Source organism: Aquarana catesbeiana, linkage group LG06 (genome assembly GCF_042186555.1).
Source record: "Aquarana catesbeiana isolate 2022-GZ linkage group LG06, ASM4218655v1, whole genome shotgun sequence".
Classification (NCBI taxonomy): domain Eukaryota; kingdom Metazoa; phylum Chordata; class Amphibia; order Anura; family Ranidae; genus Aquarana; species Aquarana catesbeiana.
The window spans coordinates 360,598,684-360,622,706 of record NC_133329.1 but is presented as its reverse complement, the minus strand read 5'-3'; the positions used below and the strand labels follow the sequence as shown (position 1 = coordinate 360,622,706).

The 24,023-nt window shown below is 40.7% G+C and overlaps 1 protein-coding gene across 2 annotated transcripts in view; it reads right to left on the bottom strand.

Moving 5' to 3' along the window:
- Nucleotides 1–1,608: 1,608 nt before the first annotated feature.
- Nucleotides 1,609–24,023, bottom strand: part of ACVR1C (activin A receptor type 1C) — a 128,942-nt gene continuing 106,527 nt past the window's right edge. The window contains exons 5-9 of one of the 2 annotated variants that reach the window (XM_073634126.1): nt 23,772–23,939; nt 18,821–18,977; nt 13,846–13,970; nt 10,016–10,146; nt 1,609–6,471 (exon numbers count right to left, since the gene is read on the bottom strand). In XM_073634126.1, the coding sequence (XP_073490227.1) occupies nt 6,346–6,471; nt 10,016–10,146; nt 13,846–13,970; nt 18,821–18,977; nt 23,772–23,939 (707 nt within the window). In that variant the 3' untranslated portion in view covers nt 1,609–6,345. The remainder of the gene's footprint in view (nt 6,472–10,015; nt 10,147–13,845; nt 13,971–18,820; nt 18,978–23,771; nt 23,940–24,023) is intronic. The other variant, XM_073634124.1, reaches the window with a different exon arrangement.

Below are 24,023 nucleotides of genomic sequence, written 5' to 3'. Positions count from 1 at the left end.
AAGGAGGTTCTACAAAGTATTGACTCAGGGGGGCTGAATACAAATGCACGCCACACTTTTCACATATTTATTTGTAAAAAATATTGAAAACCATTTACCATTTATACCATTTATAATTTTCCTTCCACTTCACAATTATGTGCCACTTTGTGTTGGTCTATCACATAAAATCCCAATAAGATACATTTATGTTTTTGGTTGTAACATGACAAAATGTGGAACATTTCAAGGGGTATGAAAACTTTTTCAGGGCACTGTAAAGCCTCATACACACGCTTAGATTTTCGGAGGACCATTTTTTGTGGCATGCTAGTCTCATGTCGAAAGTGAAGAGATTACCCACCATATGAAAATTTTCAGACAGAATACAACGTCAGAAGTCACGTAATATGTTGAATAGTTTTGTATGTACTCTTTAGTTTCTGAGCATGCGTAGTCTTGCTCTTGCGATTTTTTTCATACAAAAACCATACTAATGAAACGAAAATTGGATGTTGCGTTCACATCCGACAAACATTTTATAGTCTGCACTTCCAGCTTTTTCTGACAAAAAAGTGAAATTGGCTGTCGAAAGCACCGTACTAACGATCCAAAAATCGGTAGACAGCTCGTCGTACAAATTTTTCCATCCGATTTTTGTATCGTGTGTACAGGCCTTAGGAGCCCATACACACTATTAGATTTTCTGCAGATTTTTGTCTTCAGATTTACCAAAACCATATAATATGATGTCAAACCTTAAGAGTTTCAAATTATATAAGAAGCCAGAGTGAGATTCCACTTGCATCTACCTATAACAGTAATATTTTTTGGTGGAAGAGGGACTGACCCTTTAAATATGAGATTGAAGGTGCCCAGGTGCAATGCAGTTCTCTGCCCCTTTCTACATGAATGAGCAAAAGGAAGCAGATTGTCAAGACTCAAGTAGAGTTTATTAAAAAAAAAAAAAAAAAAAAAAAAAAGGTTTTGCTATTTCAGCTCTATCCGGTGAAAAAAGAAAAAACGAAAACCGAGCCTTTAATGGCAATGATCTTCATACTCCATTCATTTGTCCCAGACTGGTAACCTAATTTCTCTGGCAATTCTACACCAGCCTACAGACTCTGGTGGGTCCAAGAGTTTATTTGTTGGCTGGTGTGACACCTTGTGGATGTCTTGACATCACACTGGCCTGTTTTAATAAAAAAAAGCTAATGTTCCTACAGCCTACACACATCCTGTTCTCATACTGGACAAAGTAAGCAGAGCTGGCTTTGAACAAAATAAGTTGTATCAAAATCAAATAAGTATTTTGGTCCTGTGTGGGCCGGTGATATATATATATATATATATATATATATATATATATATATATTAGGGCTGGGAGATTTTCTTAAAAAAAACTCGATTCACGATGCGAATCGAGTTTTATTTTTTTTTTTGGACACCGCGCCGGTCTTGAGGAGCTGTGGGCATGAGTTTTTAGGCGAGGCCGCGGCTTCGGCCTAGTCCGCGGCGTCTGGCCTCGCGGACTAGGCCGAAGTCACGACCTCACCTAAAAACTCCTGCCCGCAGCTCCTCAGGACTGGTGCGGTGTCAGCGCCAGTCCTGGTGAGCTGCAGGCAGGAGATTTAGACGAGGCCATGGCTTTGGCCTAGTCCGCGTCATCCGGCCGAAGCCGCGGACTAGCCCGGAGCCGCGGGCTCGCCTAGAAACTCATGCCCGCAGCGCCTCAGGACCGGCGCAGTGAAAAAAATTTTGCTTAAATTTTTAATCGATTTGCCCTCTCGATTCAAGATTTAAATCGTTTTTTTCCACAGCCCTAATATATCAGTCCTCAGGAAGGACGTACTGGAAATGGAGCGAGTACAAAGAAGGGCAACTAAGCTAATAAAGGGTCTGGAGGATATTAGTTATGAGGAAAGGTTGCGAGCACAGAACTTATTCTCTCTGGAGAAGAGACGCTTGAGAGGGGATATGATTTCAATTTATAAATACTGTACTGGTGACCCCACAATAGGGATAAAACTTTTTTCAGAAGGGAGTTTAACAAGACTTGTGGCCACTCATTAAAATTAGAAGAAAAGAGGTTTAACCGTAAACTATGTAGAGGGTTCTTTACTGTAAGAGCGGCAAGGATGTTGAATTCCCTTCCACAGGCGGAGGTCTCAGCGGGGAGCATCGATAGTTTCAAAAAACTATTAGATAAGCACCTGAATGACCGCAACATACAGGGATATACAATGTAATACTGACATATAATCACACACATGGGTTAGACTTGATAGACTTGTGTCTTTTTTCAACCTCACCTACTATGTAATTATGAGCTGCCAAGCGACAGCCAAGAAACCTTAAGGATTTAGACAAGATCTGTAAAGAAGAGTGGACCAAAATCCCTCCTGAGAGGTGTGCAAACCTGGTAACCAACTACAAGAAACATCTGACCTCTGTGCTTGCCAACAAGGGTTTCTCCACCAAGTACTAAGTCATGTTTTGCTTGGGGGAACAAATACTTATTTTATTCACTGAACTGCAACTCAATTTATAACATTTGTGTCATGTGTTTTTTTCCGGATTTTTGGTTGATATTCTGTCTCTATCATTTAAAATACATCTATGATAAAAAATATAGACCTTCATTTCTTTGTAAGTGGGCAAACCTACAAAATCTGCAGGGGGTCAAATAATTATATTCCCCACTGCATATGTTTGTATATAAAACACAATCCAGCATTGCCTTTCATATATCTATTCCAAAAATCAGTCCTGCAAGTGCCCAAACATAGTGCAATAACTAAATATAAAAAACACACATAAGGTATGAAATACTAATTGAATTTTTAAAACAGTTCCCTTAAATAAAATACAATCACTTTCTTTAATAATCCCAAAGAATGTTTTTTTTTTTTTTTTTTTCACTCACTGTAAAATCCTTTTATCTTATATTCATTAACGGACACAACATGATATTTATTACGTGTGGGTTATACTGATATCTACAGAAGGTGGTATAAACCAGCGGTTCTCAAGCTCAGTCCTCAAGTACTCCCAACAGGCCATGTTTTGGGAATTTCTATTAGATAAAATACCTGTCCAAAATGCCAAGCCATTGACTCTATTTTAAAGCTCCTGTGCAAGATAAAGGAAAACCTGCAAACATGGCCTGTTGGGGATACTTGAGGACTAAGGTTGAGAACCACTGATATAAACCACACATGCTGTATCCCTCAATGAACAATGGAGAAATAGTCTTTAACAACAATTACATATGCAGGCCTATGGTTTGCAAATAAGTCTAACCCAACCCACCTGAGAATTCTAGCATCTTAATTACGAACAAAAATGGTATCATGCCCAGAAGAGTCTACCTCTCTAGACTCCCTCCAGAATTAGATCACATGGCTTTTGCTGAAGAGCGATATTCAGATGGAGTTGGCCAGTCAGGGGGCTTGGCCTGAACACTAATCCTGCCCTTCAGTTGACACCAAATGTCCTATTACCAGAGGGAGCCATGAGCAGGTGCTTCTTCAAGTCAACTGAGAGCGTAACAACTCCCGACCTTAGGACAGTGTGGAGGTTAAATTGGCTCATTTTAAGATGACAGGTCAGCTTCAAGTTTAAATGAGTATTATGTTCATTTGAGCATCAGCTCATGGGAGCTGAGTTTTCCTTGCCTGGTTCCAACATAAGGGTCAATTCACTAAACTGTGTCATTGAGTTTGTTATTTTATCTTACCATTTCTCATCCGAATGGTCAATACAATGCTTTTTTTCCAATAAATAAACACTTAACCCCCTCCCCCCTGTCATTATCTAAAAAATTCTCAGTACGATGATGCATGCTGGAAACACATTAATAAACATCCATTTTGTGCTACTAGTGTCTCTCAATCCCAGGGTTCACTTATAGCTTTGATCCCCACTGATGATCAGGAACAAGTTAAAATGCTTAATGATCATATGATCACGATGATCTGTATAACATAGTGATCATCTGCAGACCAGAAGTTTTATTGACAAAATAAGCCTTCAGTCTGCAGTTGACAGTATAGATGCCACTACAGCCTAAGATGGCAATGTTCATCTGTTTTATACTGTAAATGTCAGATACAATTGCAGTATTTAATAAAAATTAAGTAAATAAATAAAGTAATTTTTAAAAAAGTAACTTTTTTTTTACATTTGTGCGCTTTTGGCAGTCTATAATAAAACAAAACAGAGCAGGGGCTTTTATTAAAACAGTATACAAAGTGAAAGCCTTTAACACAGATAGCAAGGATAACTTGCCACACATTTGTGGCAGTGTTGAATTGTAAGTCTGTTAACTTGCTGCACTTTTTCACTGGCAAGTTGTACACTTATGCCCCGTACACACGGTCGGACTTTGTTCGGACATTCCGACAACAAAATCCTAGGATTTTTTCCGACGGATGTTGGCTCAAACTTGTCTTGCATACACACGGTCACACAAAGTTGTCGGAAAATCCAATCGTTCTAAATGCGGTGACGTAAAACACGTACGTCGGGACTATAAACGGGGCAGTGGCCAATAGCTTTCATCTCTTTATTTATTCTGAGCATGCGTGGCACTTTGTCCGTCGGATTTGTGTACACGCGATCGGAATTTCCGACAACGGATTTTGTTGTCGGAAAATTTTATAGCAAGCTCTCAAACTTTGTGTGTCGGAAAATCTGATGGAAAATGTGTGATGGAGCCTACACACGGTCGGAATTTCCGACAACAAGGTCTTATCACACATTTTCCGTTGGAAAATCCGGCAGTGTGTACGGGGCATTACAGAACACTTGAAGCACAAGTTCTAGTTGACATTTTTCTAATTTGTAGCAAATTTGCATGGCAAGTCTCTAGCAAGAGCAAAGTTGCAGCAAGAGCTCTGCATGTCTACCCCTTGAAAATTCAGTCACAGTGACCCCTGCGGTGGGATGACTATTGCACAACATAACTTAACCAAAACTTACAGCAGACTTGCAGAATGTTTGTAAAGAAAGTTGATCTGGAGTCATGCAATATGGACTTGCTGCAATTGTGCAACAAAATTGTGCAAGTCTAGCAATTGCTTAGCAAGTCGTTTTCAAACTTGCAGCACAACTGCTTGCCATCTGGGAAGATACCTAAAGAGCAATAAACTGAGCGATATTCTTTGCAAATTGAGGTTTAGATACAAAATTCCCTCAAAAATTGCTAACATAATGTGGACGTGGTAAGTAGTGTCCGGAGTATCTAGCGCTCATGCTCTGTATTCCAGCATACTAGTTTTGGCTATGGCATCCTCCCTGTCTTTGTCCACCTGCAAGGTGATTAATGTGGTCAGTCTCTGGGTGGAAACCAAACCCGTTTTAAGCCAGCCAAATCTTCAGTCTCATGCTTGTGATAGAGAGTGATAACATGTGTAATATCTGATCAAACCCCCCCGTCTGTCTGTCTGTCTGTCTGCCCTGCTTTGCTAGATTGGATTTCCCTGTGTATGAACTTGGACTGGATAACGACTATTCTCTGAACTCTGCATGCCTTGTACCTGGACTGTCAGTGAACCACTCTGCCTGTATGCCAACCACAAGTACCTGTTTTCTTTGCTCAGTTTGCACATGCCCTGGTGGGATAGCCGTGTACTATAGCATTGTGTATAAGTCCTGGGGGCAACCAAGTACTGGTAGGCCTGCTTGCCTTATGGAAAAGGAGGCTGCTATAGGTGAAGAACACAGTAGTCAGCTATAGTGTCTGACCACCTGCATTAGGGGTAAGCGTGACATTTAGTCAATAGTTGGTAATGCAATGTAACCATTTTTGATTGTATATATTTAGATATAGTACACAGTAATGAAAATATCTCCGGTGTTCTGCTTTAGTGAATTGACCCTTTGCTTGCTTATGAGTTCCCAAGAGGGAACAGCCACACCGAGCAGCATAAATTCACATTTCCCCCCCAGGGTCCTTGCATATGGAGGTGGGGAGATACCACAAAACATGCTCGCCCCTCAAAAAGAATGACATTTCCCTATAATTATGTGTTTTGTGGGTTCTTTGTATACAAGTAGCATTTAGTGGCATTCTGCTCTAAGCATATAAGACTGTAGTTATATCAATGTAGCATTTTCCTGTTTAAAATATATCTGAATATATATTTTTATATATATAAATTCTCTTTCCTGCCAACTTTAATATATACAGTTTAAGCCTTGTAAAAAAGGCCAGTCAGCAAAGTCTTTAGCAAACCAATGTAACTAAGAAGCGTTTGGTTCTTAGTGTTCTGGTCTGGCACTTGTCACTTCTGAGGTAGAGCAAACACAGCTACCAACAATTCCACATAAAAGTGTGACTGTTGTAGTCTTATAAACACACAATTACAGCTTAAAGTCTTCATCCACACACAGCTGAGAGAGCGTCTTTTTTATACGTAGGGCAGTCAAACGAGCTTTGCCATTGGCGTACCAACACTCACGCATTATCCGTCCCATCACACGAAGGGCCTAGAGAAAGAAATATTTACATTAAGCACATCAGTGAATTTGTTTAGGCGAACAATAAGCATACTGCCAATAAACTGATAATATTCAGCTCCAGTCCAAATGTTTTTTTTCTTGTTTCATTTTGGATAGACCTGGAAAAAGTAAATAATTCTGTCAAATATTCATAGCTGTCCATGAACCTGATTTCACATAAATTTGTGTCCCTTTGAGGGAATATAAAAGCAAGACAAGATATAAAGGGAACGGTCATCACAGATTGCCAGACAGATCTATGAAAACCCAAACTGCACAGTCTATGATCCCAAAAACTGTTTAAACACTTTGGTGCCAATCTGTCAGCCTATCCTGGAATGCCACGCTCTGCTCACACTACCTCCTGCCCAAATTATACCATTCCGGATTGCTCCAATCTTATTAAGTACTGCAGGGACGTGCAGGTGAGGTCAGTGGCCGGTGAGGCACTGGCTAGTACCCCACATGTGAGGTATCGCCGCAAACGTTAGAGCGAGCGCAATAATTCTAGCACTAGACTTCCTCTGTAACTCTAAACATGTAAACTGTAAAAAAAATTTAAAGCATCGCCTATGGAGATTTTCAACTACTGAGGTTTGGCACCATTCCACGAGTGTGCGCAATTTTAAAGCATCACATGTTAGGTATCTAGTTACTCGGTGTAACATCATCTTTCACATTATACAATAAAAATCTTTACTGTTTTTTTTTATATTTATGAAAAAAAAAAACATGTTTGAAAAATTGCTGCGCAAAAATACCATGCGACATAAAATGTTGCAACAACCACCACTTTATTCCCTAGGGTTTCTACTAAAAAAATTATATATAATGTTTAGGGGTTCTGAGTAATTTTCTAGCAAAAAAAAATGATGATTTTTACATGTAGGGGAGAAGTGTCAGAATTGGCCTGGGTGGCAAGTGGTTAATTACCATAGGTAAGTACTGTAATATACAAATGATTATTATATATTGTTTTTAAGGTAATTTACTATATTTTCAAAAACTGAACTCAAGCGGGTGGCTTAACGGACAAATTACTGAAGTTTGAGGCTTGAAGTTATAACTTCAAACCAGTAATTTCACAGTAAATAGATAAATAATAAATTATTATGTTATAACATATAGCACAAAAATATAATATTTAGCTTCATTCAAAAAGTACCCTTTCAGCAGTAGCAGATTCTCCCTCTCAACTGTGTTTTTTCATTGTAATTAAGAGGGCTGGGCTGGAAGGGTGCCTGCTACACGGGGGGGGGGGGGGGTATTATGAGTGGCTACATTTAATGCCATGCAAGGCTGCTACATTGTCCTTCAGCTTAATATATTATATTGATCATTTCAACACCTTCAAGAGATTGTCCATTTTTATATTTGATCATTTTTTAACCACTTAAGGACCAAGCCTGTTTTTCAGACTCAGTGTTTACAAGTTAAAAACAAGTTTTTTTGCTAGAAAATTACTTAGAACCCCCAAACATTATAAATTTTTTTCTAACACTCTAGAGAATAAAATGGCGGTCATTGCAATAATTTTTGTCACACTGTATTTGCGCAGTAGTCTTACAAGCGCACTTTTTTTTTCACTTTTTGAATTAAAAAATAAGACAACAGTAAAGTTAGCCCAATTTTTTTATATTGTGAAAGATAATGTTACGCCGAGTAAATTGATACCCAACATGTCACGCTTCAAAATTGTGCCCGCTCGTGGAATAGCGTCAAACTTTTACCCTTAAAAATCTCCATAGACGACAGTTAAAAAATTCTACAGGTTGCATGTTTTGAGTTACAGAGGAGGTCTATAGCTAGAATTATTGCTCTCGCTCTAACGATCGCGCCGATACCTCACATGTGTGGTTTGAACACCGTTTTCATATGCGGGTGCTGCTCATGTATGTGTTCGCTTCTGCGCGTGAGCTCGTCGGGACAGGGCTCTTTAAAAAATTATTTTTTCCTTATTTATTTTACTTTAGTAGAATGTATACATTCCTTGTAATAGAAAAAAGCATGACAGGTCCTCTTAAATATGAGATCTGGGGTCAAAAAGTCCTCAGATCTCATAACCGGACTTAAATGCAATTAAAAAAAAAAAAAAAATTGTCATTTGAAAAAATGACAACAAAAGGGCGGAAATGACGTTTTGACGTCGCTTCCGCCCTGCTATGGTATGGAGACGGGTGGGGGCCATCTTGCCCTCACTCGTATCCATGCCAAGGAAGGAGAAGGACCGGATCACCTCCGCCACTACCAACGGCTCTGGTAAGCGGTGAAGGGCACGGGAGAGCGCTGGGATGGGGGGGCCCTTCTCCCGCCGCCAATAGCAGTAATCTTGCGGCGTATCCCCCACAGAGACCACCATTATCATAAACAGAACCGCCCACTGAAAAGATGGATACCTCGGTTGTGGCAGCAGCTGAGATATCCATCTTTAAAGTGCCAATGTATATATACAGTGGGCGGTCGTTAAATCTGTTTTTTTTAAGCCTCAGCTATTTGGTAAACCTAACCACCAAAAAACTACACCGAATAAAATAATGAAATTAAGTCCAAATTTAAATCTGTACAAATTTCAGTATCAACTCTAAAATAATAACCTGAGAGGGTTTTTAAAAACCTAAGAAACATAAATAAAAATAAAACCAATAAAACAATTTGTAGTTGGAGTTTGGCTTTAAAGTAAAACGTCCATCTTACTGAGAAAACTGTAAAGATTACAAAACTGCTACTTCCTGCTGCGTTCCCCACCACCTTCACCCACTAATTCACTCACTGCCCGGGAAATTGGCAATCACTTCAAAATAAAAACTAATGCAAATAGTGACAAGATCCCCACTGTCCTCATATCCACTCCCCCCACCTAAGATATCATGTCAACCAACACATTCAACACTTTCTTTGATCCTGTTGACACGACGGAGATTGCCATACTTTTGTCTGATGTCCACATAAACACCTGCACCCTGTACCTTTATTCCCTTCACAACTACTCTGCTTTCTGCCTCACTCTATTCTATACTCCTAGGTCACATTTTAAATATCTCCCAATCTTCTGACATATACCCCATTCCTCAAAAATATGCACTGGTCACCCTCATACCAAAAAAACCTTCACAGAACCCCTCTTTGTCCAAATAACTTAAGACTCAATCCTTGCTCCGGTTTACCTCCAAATTTCTAGAACTCCTCTCTTTGGGGAAGCCTATTATACCTTTACCCAAAAATTGGAATGTTATGTTCTCCATCAACCCCCCATAGTTATTACTTTTTGTATCAGTTGACTCTTGATTTTGATTGTATGCTCACAAGTAGGGCCCTCTTAACCCTCTTGTATTAGAACTGAATGCCTTTTCTGTGCAAACTCTTGGTGCTAAATAAATCTGGTATAATAATAATAATTAGTGAAAGGCAACAAGCTCTTGAAGGCAACCAAAGCAAATAATCAGTATTATGGTGATCTATGAAGGTAGAGAACCTTGCTCTTAAATTTTACATTGAAAGAGAAGATGCATATTTGAATACAGAAATGTAATACCTCAAAGCTTTGCCACTGGTTTGGAATGTTGGGTCGAAGTTTCTGCTCACAAACAACCTTTCTCATGTCCTCCAATGATGGATCAGAAGGCACCATATCATAGTAAGGCAATTGGTATTCATCCACAACACCTGCCAGCATGAAAATACAGGTCAAAATACAGATTACTTTTTAGTTTACAACCTTCAAATAGCTGGACTTATGCTGTTACGTTAAATCCATTCAAATACTGCATTTTGGAACAGATCCTTAAATCAGGTTGGACGTAAGCCAGGATCTTCTTCTGTCTTACATAATCTGTCCACACCCAGCCAAAGCTATTAAACTTAAACAGCTCAATGTGACTTAGGTCCAGGAGTCATGCTCCTAGCTCCAGCGGGTAGAGGAAGGTGATGTCGAAACTAGAGGTGGTGAGGAGAAAGAAGGTCCTGCAGAGAGCCCTAATGAAAGGCACCAGAGACTCCTGCTACAGGACCATTCATTACCCAAAACCAACTACAGTGCCTTGAAAAAGTATTCATACCCCTTGAAATGTTCCACATTTTATCATGTTACAACAAAAAATGTAAACGTATTTTATTGTGATTTTATGTGATAGACCAACACAAAGTGGCACAGAATTGTGAAGTGGAAGGAAAATGATAAATGGTTTTCAACATTTTTTACAAATAAATATGTGAAAAGTGTGGCGTGCATTTGTATGCAACCCCATTGAGTCAATACTTTGTAGAACCACCTTTCGCTGTAATTACAGCTTCAAGCCTTTTTGGGTATGTCTCTACCAGCTTTGCACATCTAGAGAGTGAAATTGTTGCCCATTCTATTTTGGAAAATAGCTCAAGCTCTGTCAGATTTAATGGAGAGTGTCTGTTAACAGCAATTTTCAAGTCTTGCCACCAATTCTCAATTTGATTTAGGTCTGGACTTTGACTGGACTATTCTAACACATGAATATGCTTTGATCTAAACCATTCCATTGTAGCTCTGGCTGTATGTTTAGGGTCGCTGTCTTGCTGGAAGGTGAACGTCCGCCCAACTTCGTTGCCTCCATTTTTAGTTGTAACATGACAAAATGCGGAAAATTTCAAGGGGTATAAATACTTTTTCAAGGCCCTGTATCTGTTGAAGACGTCACCCGGAGAGCCCGCCTCTTGTGACATCACAAGAGGTGGGCTCTCCGGATGATGTCGTCGGATGCCTCGCCCCATGGCTATATAAGAGATGCCACACAGCAGGCGACAACACAATGGAGGAAGACAGGCAAAAAAGAAGAACTGCTTTTTTTTTTAGCGGGTAACTGGCGGCACGGAAGCAGACAGCTCGGGGAGAAGACAGCACCGGGAAGAGACAACAGCGGGAAAAGACGGCTCGGGGAGAAAACGGCGGCGGAAGAGACAGTGGCGGGGAGAAGACGGCGGAGGGAGAAGTCGACAGCACCAGGAGAAGACAGCTCATAGCTATTTTATTAAACAAAAGGACTTGTCAAAAACTGTTTTGTTGGACTTTTTTTACAATTCACTGCTTTTTGAGGTGAATGGGTAGGGGTACGATGAACCCCTACCTATTCACATAGGAAGGGGCAGAATCTGAGTGCCCCCTTCTTAAAGACTCTAACAACCACCAGCCAGGGTTTTTGGGAATAGACCCTTGTCCCCATCAACATGGGGCAAGGTACTTTGGGGGGGCAGGGCCCCCCTGCCTCAAAGCACCCACCCCCCTCATGTTGAGGGCATGTGGCCTGATATGGTTCAGGAGAGGGAGTGCTCCCTGGGGAGCGAACCCCACGCCGCTTTTTCGCAATTTTTTTTTTGCTTTACATTCAGCTGTAAGTGGGAAACCCTGCTGACGGCTGAAGATTCATCGGTTGTTAAGGAAGCGGCAGCCAGCTTTCTGGCCCCCTGCTTAGCAACCAGCTATATACAGTGTTTAAAAAAAAACGCGAAACACATCAAAAATTGCATCACAAACACAACACTTGCGTTTCTGGTGTGGTTCCATTAAAGTGTATTACCCGCAAATCGTGGGAAAAAAGCCCCAAACCCTTTCCAAAAACGCGCCGGACGCAAAACGCATAGGTGTGAACTTGTACAATAGGAAGCCATGTTAAATGGACTTTAGTGCGTTTCTGCAAACTGAAAAACACACTAAAAAGGCATAGGTGTGAACCTAGGGTAAGTGTGATTCCATGCATAGCCAAATGGATTTTGGAACGACACCCCGAGTATGAAAGGGGTTAAAGTCGTTTAGGACATTCCATACCCAAACACAAAGGCAGCTACCGAACACTTCCATCAGCCGAACTAGGAACCCATACAAATAATTCTCCCCCAAGTACGAGACACGATGCTCTGTCTTGAGGGTCAAACAGGAATCAACTCATTTATTTTCACACATGGACACAACAGATAAAATAACTCAGAGACTCTTTCCCCCCACTCTTTGAAAAGAGGGCGGGTTAAACCATCCAATGACAATAGACACACAGGTCAGGTGTGTTCAAACTTCTCATCAGTACACAGTCTTATCAGCAGGGGGCTGCTGGAGGAATCCCCCCTCCCTCCATAGAGATACACATCCTGTGATCCAAGGCAGACACAATAGAACATTGGAATACAGCCCCACCCCAAACCAGCACAGCAAGCAGTACACAACAGCATGAGACAACGCACAATATATATACACACAACATTGTGAAGCAGTCACTATCTATAATATGGCACATACGGGGTTCCCAGAGTTTTGTGTTTTGGGGGAACATGGACTTGAATCCAAAGTAATATTTCTTCCAGGGTCCCCAGGCATACAGCTCACAACGAGCACCGTTCCCCCAAATGCCACGGCCCATAATCGGTCGGCAAGAGGCTGGCATTCAGTCCCCTCCAAAAGCCTCTGTCCCGGCTAGGTCTGTCACAGATTTGTCTTTAGACCTCAAGCCAACTGTGCTTTACTAAAACACTGCAACTGGTGTAAAATACTTGTGTGCACAAGCCTCATAGAGATTCTTAACATTCTTATATTTCATTGATTACTTTTCTGGCTCCCATCATAGGTTTTCTTGTAATTATTTCTCTTTAATGTGTCTGCTGTTCTCTCTATGTAATTTTATTTTTAAATTTATTTATATGTTATGTTAGCTACCCCATAACCATAGAGTTGGTATGGTTACACATACATATTAACCCATTAGCTCAAATCCCTGATGAATCATTATTAAGAAGATTGCTTCTTTCCAGTTCTGTGTGTGGCCAACACTTCTTTGCTGTGGAACAATAACTGACCAGGACTAAAGCAGGAAAACAACATTTTCTCCCATCATGCAATACCTGTTTTCTGAATTCTGCTCTGAGTAAGCTATGCTAACATCAACATGATGCAGTGAATGGGGTGGGCACAGAAAAAAAAACTTCAGGTTGTTGGTTTCCTGCTGAATATTAACTGCTTTTCCATTGCAAGTAATGGAAGCAATTTACACGCATCAGGTATTTTTAATGGTTTCACCAGCTTCTTATGCTAAAAAAAACATTCTGCATTTTTATTTGATTAAAGTCCTTTATTAATGGGGAACACTCTATTCTGTTACACCAAGGACTAAAGGCTATGATGCATATATAAAGCAAGAAAACAAAAACATCCATTTGTCGTCAGCTAACAGGACAATAAAATGTTGTGACATTCCAAGCTGAAAGGTCAAGGGCCTGTTTTTTATGTTTGTATATTAAAGTAGGCTGCATCACAAATTGTTTTTTATGAGCCACACAAGAAACAACAGGAACAAGTTAATAAAAACAATAAAGGCAATTCCACTTGAAATAAAAATAATAAGCCCTCACCGCCTACAGAGCATCTCCGGGTAATTTCCCAGTACACAAGGCCCAGGGAGTAAATGTCTGCACATTTGAATGACTCAAAATGATACATATTTATAGAATCGTCCAATAATTCCGGGGCCATATACCTATTGAAAAAAGACAAGCACAATGAGGAGAACAAACAAGCTCTTTGTAGGAATATTGACTAAAAGCATTGTTGATTGAGTGATTATATTTACAATCAAGACATCGGATTATGATGTAACATCTATTTTTTCACAGTAATACAATTAATGTTTCTATCCAGGTGAATTTGTTGCACAGGTTCTACTCTTTATGACATGCTAGGACAATCTGCAGGATTGAGGAACAACCAGTCCCCATGTCTTCTGCTGCTAGCTAAGGTCCCATATAATGACCAGTTGCTAGCTAAGCTCCCGTACAGTGACCTGTTGCAAGGTAAAGTATTACACTGTGGCTTATTGCTGGCTATGCTCCCATATATTGGCATGTTACTAGCTAAGGTCAGTTTCTAGTGACCTGCTGGTAGATAAGCTCTCATATAAAGATCTGCTGCCTGGTAAGGTCCCATATAGCGATCTGTTGCTATCTTAGGACCCGGTATAGTGACATGTTGCTAGCAAAGACCCAGTACAGTGACCTGCTGCTAACTAAAGCTGACCATATACTGTTCTAATGTTGGCTAGTTCTTTTAGAATTTGCTTACTGGATGGCCCTATCCCCCCCACCCTCCAATCAGATGCAGCCCCACCATTCAGCTATTGAATGCCACTGGTTTTGGGTTTCAAAATACAATAGTCACAATGAGAGATTTGTACATCCCAACTGTGTAGCGTAGCTGGAGGAATCATTCAGTGTATGGCCAGCTTAATGTCTCGTTTAGTGATCTGCTCCTAGCTAAAGCTCTGTATATCATTTCCCGCTGCTGGCGCACAATGACCTCTTTTTAGCTGAGGACCCATATAGTGATCTTTTCAAGCTAAGGTCCCATAAAATTACCTGTCACTAGCAAAGACCCTGTATAGTGGCCTACAGCTATTGAGCTGCTGTCTAAGGTGCCCTATAGCAACCTATTTCTAGCTAAGTTTACATAAAGTGGCCTGATGTTACCTAAGGTCCCATATAGTGAACTGATGTCACCTAAGGTATAGTGACCTGTTGCTAGCAAAAATCCAGTACATTGTCAACTATTGCTGGCTAAGCTTCCATACAGTATATTGAAATGTTACTAGCTAAAGTCTGTTTCTAGTGACCTGCTCTCATATAAAGACATGCTGCCTGGTAAGGTCCCATATAGTGACCTGTTGCTAGCTTAGGACCCATAAATGACCTGATAGATAAAATTATATATAGTGACCAGCTGCTAGCAAAGGCCCAGTATAGTGACCTGCTGCTAACCAAGGTCTTGTATAGTGATCTGCTGCTAGCTAAGTTGTCCTATAGAAATCTATTGCTAGCTAAGGTCCCATATAGTTACAATGGCCAGCCTTAATAACCTTTTTTTAATAGAATAAGGAATTATTAGAACTAATGAAGGGTTTTTAATGCTTTCTGCATTCCTCCTGTAAAACAAAAACAGGGATTTTGTAATTAAATGTATTAATATTTAAAGCAGTACTTAACATTCCCCCCAGATTTTTTTTCTCCTTGTTGGGTTATCTTCAAAACACGAATCCAGTATTGTCCAGCCATGATCCGCTGTTTGGGTGACATAACATGGGTCTTGGGCCGCCATCTTGGTCCTCTTGCCTGTCCTACAGTCGCTCTGTGTGCCGGGTCCTGCAGCCTCCTGGGAGATGTGACATGAGAATCCCAGGAGACTGCAGAGACACATAATTCTGCCCTAAGCCAGAATAGGGGCAGGTGGTGGGGCCAGATAAAAATGTATAAGAAATATAAATGAAGAAAAAAAAAAACAGCATTTGCAATTGCAAAGGGGGGAGAGTTTGGGAGAAATAAACTCTATTTTGGGAGTTAAGTTCAGCTTTAAAGCAGTTAACTACACAATTGAAACACCTATACATGAACTCATTTCCCACCAAGAAATTTGTAAATGTGTTCATTATGGTCTATTTTTATATTTTTTATCACAAAACTTCACTTATCCTGTAAAGACACTCCTAATTTATAACAATAGTCTGAAGACCTAGCTTCTTGCACACAGTGGAATCTTTGTGGGTGGCTCAGATGCTCTCGTGGCCTCAAATGCAAAACATACCGACAGCTCAGTTCATACAGTCAAGTGTAGATGTGGTTTTGGCAAGAGAAGATTCTAACAAACATGTCACATATTTTTAAGAGAGAAACATGTCAATGTTGGTTTTGTTCGTAATTTAGCTGCAGGAACCCAGGGGGCTTATCTCATTATCTGATATGTTGCTAAAAATGTTAAATGCAGTAGTTATAAATAAATAGCTGAGCACTGAACTTTTTTTTTTTTTTTTCTGTATTTAGGTACTTAAGATTAGCTTAAACGTGCATAAAAGTTTATTCGAGGATTAATTTCCATCGCTGGACTCTGTAGGGTACTCAGCCTTTGGCATTCAAAGCTCCATCCATTTGCTAATAGCAGCAACTGTGTTATAGTGCCCAATAGAAAAATGATTCAGAGGCCCCTTGTCTCTCTAATCCCAAATTGTTCCATAGCTGTTATATAGAGGTTCCAAAATTATATATACACATTTACCAATTGCCATTTCTACTTTGAAAATGAATTTGCATAGCCAAGCAGCTCTGGGCCCCCTATGCTTCTGGTCCCCATAACAATCACATAGTCTGTTATGGCTGTAGCTACTCACTTGAGGCCTAACCTGTCTTAGAATATTTTGACTTCATGTAAAGCTTACATTGGATGACTATGTTTCTGCTGATAAAGGGAAATAACGATGACCAATAACTATACAGGGAAAAGCCTCCACCTTGCCTCTGCTGCCTATGGATATAGGCCTACTCTGTCTAATGAAAATCTGGCCCTGCATTTAGGGAATGCCAAGTAAAGTCTAAATTTAAAAGCTCTTTTTATTGCTGATTTATTTTTATTCTAGCAATAAAGGGATTAATCTTATAGGAAAATGTGTGTTTTCCGTGTAGCCCAGTGCAACATCATATTTATTGCAGTTAGGTTATCCTAAAAGAGTTTTGAATCAAGGGCAGAAACATGGATGCTTTCTTCCCATCATTGACACTCCCTGATCTGTATCAGATGGATCTGATCCACCATCTAAGATTTGATGAGATTTGCAGTCATTGCCTCCATAGGTGAAAATTGGTATTGCAACCTGTCATTCAAACATAAAGTATTTATCAATTAAAAAAAAGATTAAAGTGGTCAGGAACCCTGTACTCTGAGAAATACACAGGATGATATTGTTAACCCCCCGAAAAAATGACCACAGCTATCTCTAGGTTTAGAACTTTGAATCTCTTACCTGGAACAAGCATGCAGCAAGTGATGTAATAATACATTCAAAACCACTGATGTGCATACTCAATTCTAAGTCAGTGACTTAAATACTTAAAGCGTTTGTTACCCCAACATTTCATGATTCCTCATATGTGGCTGCTGCTATGTACTTGTATGAGAAGGTATCCTGTTCTTTGTATTGCTTCCTTTGTGTGAAATCCCTGGTGTTCCTGCCAGTCCCTCTGCACTCTTAATAAAAACTGACTACACTAAGCAGGAAAGCACACTGTGGTCAGTTCTCTGGCTATGCTGGGAACTCAGCCTGTTCTCCTCCAATGATCAGACTTGTCCTGACATGCCCCTGCTGCAAAGCCATTCACTGGGAAGCTCAGTGTACCGCTGGTCCCCCCCCCCCCCCCCCCCCCAGCTCTCAAGTAGCTGAGAACAGAGGGTATGTGATCACTTATAAAAAAGGGTAAAAAGGTATTTATAATATATATATATATATATATACACACACACAAATGTTTTGCCTTTCATTTCTATTTTAAACTGAATGGGTTGTTTTACAAGGTGATCGTTTACAATCACTTTAAGCTGTTAGATCCCCATGACAGCCATGTTGCTGACAATTGTAGAAGGAGAGGTTAGTGAAAGCAGTCTACATATTTAAGTACAGAATATATTTACAGTGTATGCAAGACCAGAACCTTACTTAGAGTAGGGAAGGTCAGAGTAGGAAAAGGTTAGAAACTCTGTTGGGTTTTTATTATTGTCTGTGTCCCCACTGGGGAGATTCAATCATTCCGTTCATCCTGGTGATTATTGTCACTGGAACTGATAGTAAGGGGAAATGCAAAATTTGGTGTTGACACCAAAACAGTAATAAACAAGAAAACTTTAAAAAGCACGGACACTTGTTCTGGTGACAACTAAGAGGGGATTTCCCTTAGGCCCCTTTCACACGGGCGCCTTTGTGAGGCGGAATCCACTTTTCAGCTGAGGATCGCTCCGCTGATTCCCACTGAGCAGGCAGATGACATGTCCGTGTCTGCTCCACTATGTAGAGCAGACATGGACACAGTCCATCCTGTCCATTTCCATCCGATGCCATTCGATCTGCCAGACGAATGGTGAATAGGATCACCATCCGTCTGTTTTTGGCATACAGGATCAGATCGATTGGCAGCGGGTGTCTTCTGCTGCTCCATAGAGGAGACTGGAGGGTCCAATCAGGTCCACCTGAAAAACTGACAGGCGGACCTGATCAGATTGCCTGTGCAAAGGGGGCCTTACACTTCTGACTGGAAAGAAAGTTGATTAAAAGAGACAGGTGTAAAAAATCGGACATGGGTTGACATGGTTTTAACCATTCTTTACTCAGTCCAAAAACTAAAAAAACAAGATTTTGGTTTTAGATATTATTTAGATGACCAGAAAAGCTTTGTGAATGCTAATGTCAGTAGAACGAAAACACTATCTGGCAGATATTGTAACACAAGATAAAATAAAATCATCTATTATCACCCACCCCTTCTGAGGGATACAATTTGAAAATAGAAGCTTCCTTACCTTTTCGTCCCGACTCTTGGGTTTTGTGGAATGTCTATAGTGTTAGTTATTGAGTCGTGTTTTACAGCCAGCCCCAAATCTGCAATGGCGCATGTGTCATTCTTCTTCACCAAAATATTTTTAGACTTGAGATCCCGGTGTGCAATGGCTGGTTTACCTAACCCAACAAACAGGGATCAATTAACATCAATGAAACAGTACTGTTTAAGATGTTAAGCATCACTGCTGACCACCAATCAAAATAGGTATAATATTTTACGGTACTTGAGAATTGTACTGTTAAATTATTCAAACCTAATCAATCAAATGTAACCTGCAGATTTGAAAATTAAACGATGAAACTGACTGAATGGTGTGGACAAGGCACATCATTTTTTTTTATAGGTTACATTGCTAAATAAAAGTGTTACTAAATATATTATCTTAACCCAGTTATTGTACTTTGCTAGAAAGCTGATTGCATAGTACTGGATATCATCTACAGTACCTTTAAGAAAACAATGGGTTGAGTATGTTAATTCCTTCCTCCTGAGGCCTGGTTCACACCTATGCAGGTTGCAGTTTGCATATTCCAGGTGCATTCAATACATGTTTTTGATCCATTGAAGTCTATGGAACCAAAAACCAGAAAAAAGTCCCTGACCCTGTCCATAAAACTGAACTACATCCATAGGAAACCTTGTTAAATAGACTGTAGTGTGTTTCTGCAAAACTGAAAATGCACTGGTGTGAACCAGGCCTAAGGGAACAACTAGATTATCACCACTGAAGTGCGATGCCTAAATAAATCCCATCTGGCAGAGATGGTTAGACACTCCTGGTCCCGTTCCTCCGCAGTTAGTGAAGGATAGACTCGTACAAATTTAAGCTTTGGTAGTTCCCTGTCATAAGGGCCCAGGTCTTTAGTCCCAACAAAGCTGTTTTATTTTTGTTTTGAGTCTATAATGTGTTATGTTACAAGAAGAGAAAGAAAGGGTATTTTGTTAACTTTCAAAAAAATTTGTTGATTTGATTTATTTCTGCTCATTCTTTTTGTTTTGTATGGAATGACTGTTTCCTATCCAATCTCTGTACACATGTGTCTTATGCCCCGTACACACGGTCGGATTTTCCGATGGAAAATGTCCGATCAGAGCGTGTTGTCGGAAATTCCGACCGTGTGTGGGCTCCATCGGACATTTTCCATCGGATTTTCCGACACACAAAGTTGGAGAGCAGGAGATAAAATTTTCCGACAACAAAATCCGTTGTCGGAAATTCCGATCGTGTGTACACAAATCCGACGGACAAAGTGCCACGCATGCTCAGAATAATTAAAGAGATGAAAGCTATTGGCCACTGCCCCGTTTATAGTCCCGACGTACGTGTTTTACGTCACCGCGTTCAGAACGATCGGATTTTCCGACAACTTTGTGTGACCGTGTGTATGCAAGACAAGTTTGAGCCAACATCCGTCGGAAAAAATACTAGGATTTTGTTGTCGGAATGTCCGAACAAAGTCCGACCGTGTGTACGCCCTATTAGACTGATGCATGTGTTCTCTATTGTTCTAAAGCTCTAATAAAAAAGAGTTTGGATTTTAAAAAAGTGGTACTAAAGTCTAAATATTTTTACCTTAATGCATACTCAGCATTAAGATAAAAAACATTCCCCCACTATCTGTACTACCCTCCTCTGTCCCTAAACACTTACCAGTGCTATCTCCAGCTCCAGCACCGGTCGGCTCCCTCATTTCCTGCTTTCACTAGAGAAACTGGGGGCAGCAGAGTCACAGGCTCCTGCTGCCGTCAGTCTAAGCGTAGCGTTGTGTCGCTTCAAAATGGAAGCCTTGTGTCGAGTCAGGAGGAGTTTGAAGCCTTTCACCGCCTCCCATTCAAGTCTATGGTAACGCCTTGCAAATGCTCTGGCAGGCAGTTGCGTGGCGGTTGTCATGGAAATTCCACTATACGCTGCGCGTAATCCATGTCACTTTCAGCCTTTTTGTATAATGCATCTTAGTACGACCCTGTTTCCTGTATCTTCTCAAGTAACCCAGACATGACCACTATTCTTACATACTTAGCTCCACAGTTCGACTGTCCCTGGAGAGCATGTGTTCTGTTTATTTAAAGTACTTAACAATAGAGCTTGATGGTTTCACAATCGGCCAATCAAGCACAGGCATTCCTTCAAACAGGAGGAGTTATACAAACATCAACTAATGAACAATGACTAGGGTGGTGTATGGGTGTGTCTGGGCAGGGGCAGTGTGTACGATTTCCCACCCCCTGTACCTATAAGCCATCATCTTCAGCTAGACAAAGAAAGCCGCATGACTGGCCCTGAAATCATGAACGCTGTCCCCGACCATAACAATTTAAAGACTGCCGTTTTTACCATTGGGGTGAAACCTTATTCTGCATTGTTCAGAGAACAATGCATACCCGGAATATTCTATCATTCCTGTGGATGGGAGATTACACCCCCCCATAACCAATAATGTCTTTGCAGAGTGAACACATCCCCACGATCGTCTGTGCATTGCACAAGGGCCCTTCGCTGACGGACATATCCCCACTCTGCAAACACTTCTCTGCATCCTCAGGAAGCTTTCCACTACCAAAACGGGTCTCAACTGGCGTCAGTCTGCCCCAGTCCACTCTTTAGAGCGGGCTGCAGGAGAACTAACACTGGGAGGTACTGTGACAATACATATTAAATACATCTTAATAAAATTTCCACAACACGGTAGCGGGGCGTTAAGATTAGTTAATTTACTGTAATGGAATAGGTGTTTGTGGAGCAGTTTTAACGCTCGTCAAACGCTTCAAAACTGCCCACAGGGTGTTTGGGGAGCATTTTTAACTCCTCATTAATGCTTGTAAATCGTCTTTTTAATGCCCATACTAAAGTTCATTGACGCCTGTCTGACGCCCATACCAATGCCATACAAATGCTATAGGAGCGTTTGTTGAGCGTTAGAAATTTAGTCAAGTGTGAACAAGCCCAAACTTTTATGGAAACACTAAAGACAACACAACCTCTAAATGGGACTTTCAGGGACATAGACAAAGGTATATAAAAGAAGTACAAAAAGTTTATTTGGTACACATTAAAATTAAACAACAATTCTATAAAAAAGGCTGAATGTGGTTCTAACAAGATGCTAAATAATAAAGAAACAGAGATAACCAAATACTTCTGAACACAAGTGGAATCAAGAAGTCACCCAACACGTTTCGAAATAAGTGGATTTCAAACTTTCTTTTTCAGGGGTAGATATGGTTAGTCTGAGTGATCATATATGTAAGAAAACATCAAAGATGGAACCACATCATATAAAATCTTTGCAGAGGGGGAAGTTTACTGCTGCGTCCTGCCGGTAATCCAATAAGAGAGAGGGCGACGTAGCTCCAATCTCTCTATCCACTGGGGGACGATGAGCCATCACATGTCAGGAATGTGGGCACTATATTCCCTTTAAGCAACTGTTTGACCCCTAAGGTAATGTCAAACAAACTCTTATGAGTAGGAAATGGGGATGTGGCTTACTGGTGCAGAGTGTGCCTATGGATGCACGCATCCCGGATGAGAACCGCACACGTGTGGGTGCCTTCTTAGCATCTAGGTTACCAAAGGAGGAAGGGGACTGCCAGAAGAGGAGGAAAGCAACCTTTCTGTGCAATATTGTTACACAAAGCGGGAAAGTATAACCTCATTTTTATTTAAAAAAAAAAAAACATTTGCCTTTAGTATCACTTTAAGTCTACTCACTCTTATCAACAGGTGTTTCAAGCATTTAACAGATCAGGTGATAACTTCTTCAGGCTAAGGCCCCTTTCAGATGGGACAGACTCTGTCATGCGGATCCGCCTGCTCAGCGGAGGATCTCTCCGCTGATCCAAGCTGAGCAGGGGGATGACAGGTCCATGTCTGGTCCACTATGCAAAGCGGACACTGAAACAGCCCGCTGTTCTCTATGGGGTAGTCAGATGGAAACGGACCACCTGTCCATTTCCATCCAACTGTCATCCGATCCAATCCGCCAGAGGGATGGAGAATGTATCCCCCATCTGTTTGTTTTTAGTGGACTGGATCGGATCAGATGGCGGTGGATGTCATCTGGGTGGTGCGATCGGGCCCACCTGAAAAATAGGCAGGCGGACCCGATCGGTCCACTGGTGTGAAAGGGGCCTAACAAGTTTATTAAAGTTTACAAACTGATTAAAAGATAAACATCAAACCATAAGAAAACAATACCTAAAAATTGAACTCTGTAATAAATTGGGTCTCTGTAATAAATAGAATGATTTTATTTTCTCATCTGCCTCCCCTTCTCTTAAACATTTTCTGCATAATTTAGGCCCCTTTCACGCAATGAGTCCAATCCGGTCCACCTGTCCATTTTTTTTAGGCGGACCCAATCGGACGGACCCTCCATTTTCCTCTTTGGGCAGTCGGATGTAAACGGACTTGTGTCCATTTACACCTGGCTACCTCCGGGTCTGATCCGATCTGGCAAAAAAAGAAAAATGGAAGGGGATCTGTTCCCCTCTCTCTGGCTGGTTTAGATTTGAGGACATTCGGGTGTAAACGGACAGCTGATACTGTGAGAGGAAACCCACGCAGGCACATAGAGAACAAGCAAACTCCAAGCAGGTAGCATCATGGTTGGGATTCAAACCATGGACCCCAGTGCTGATAGGCAGACGTGCTAACCACTTAGCCACTGTGCTGCCTTACCTGAACTAGAATAAATACATTTTGTAATCACTGAACATATTAATTAAATATATAACACAATTCTGTACATTCACTTGGGTTAATTACAGTAACTGATTGCTTACCACGTATTAATGTACTATATGCTGTATCATTGGTTCCTCTCAGTTCTATATTTTTGCACAAACCCAGCTTCTCTTGGTTATTAATTAGGTCATATTGACTTTCAACAGAAAACAAGACGACATACCTCTAGTACCAACTATTTCCATGTGAAGGTGAGCCAGCCCACTGACAATGGATAGCGCCATTTTCATTACTCCACCGATGGTTATCGTTGTCCGGTTAAGATAATCGTACAATGAACCTTGTTCATGGTACTCCGATATAAGCCACAGCTGAGTCCATGTGCCATTATCTATAGAACATAAGGAACAATCTTGTACACAACATAATAATTACCTAAAAAACAGTGATGTTAAAATAGGAGATATACTCCATT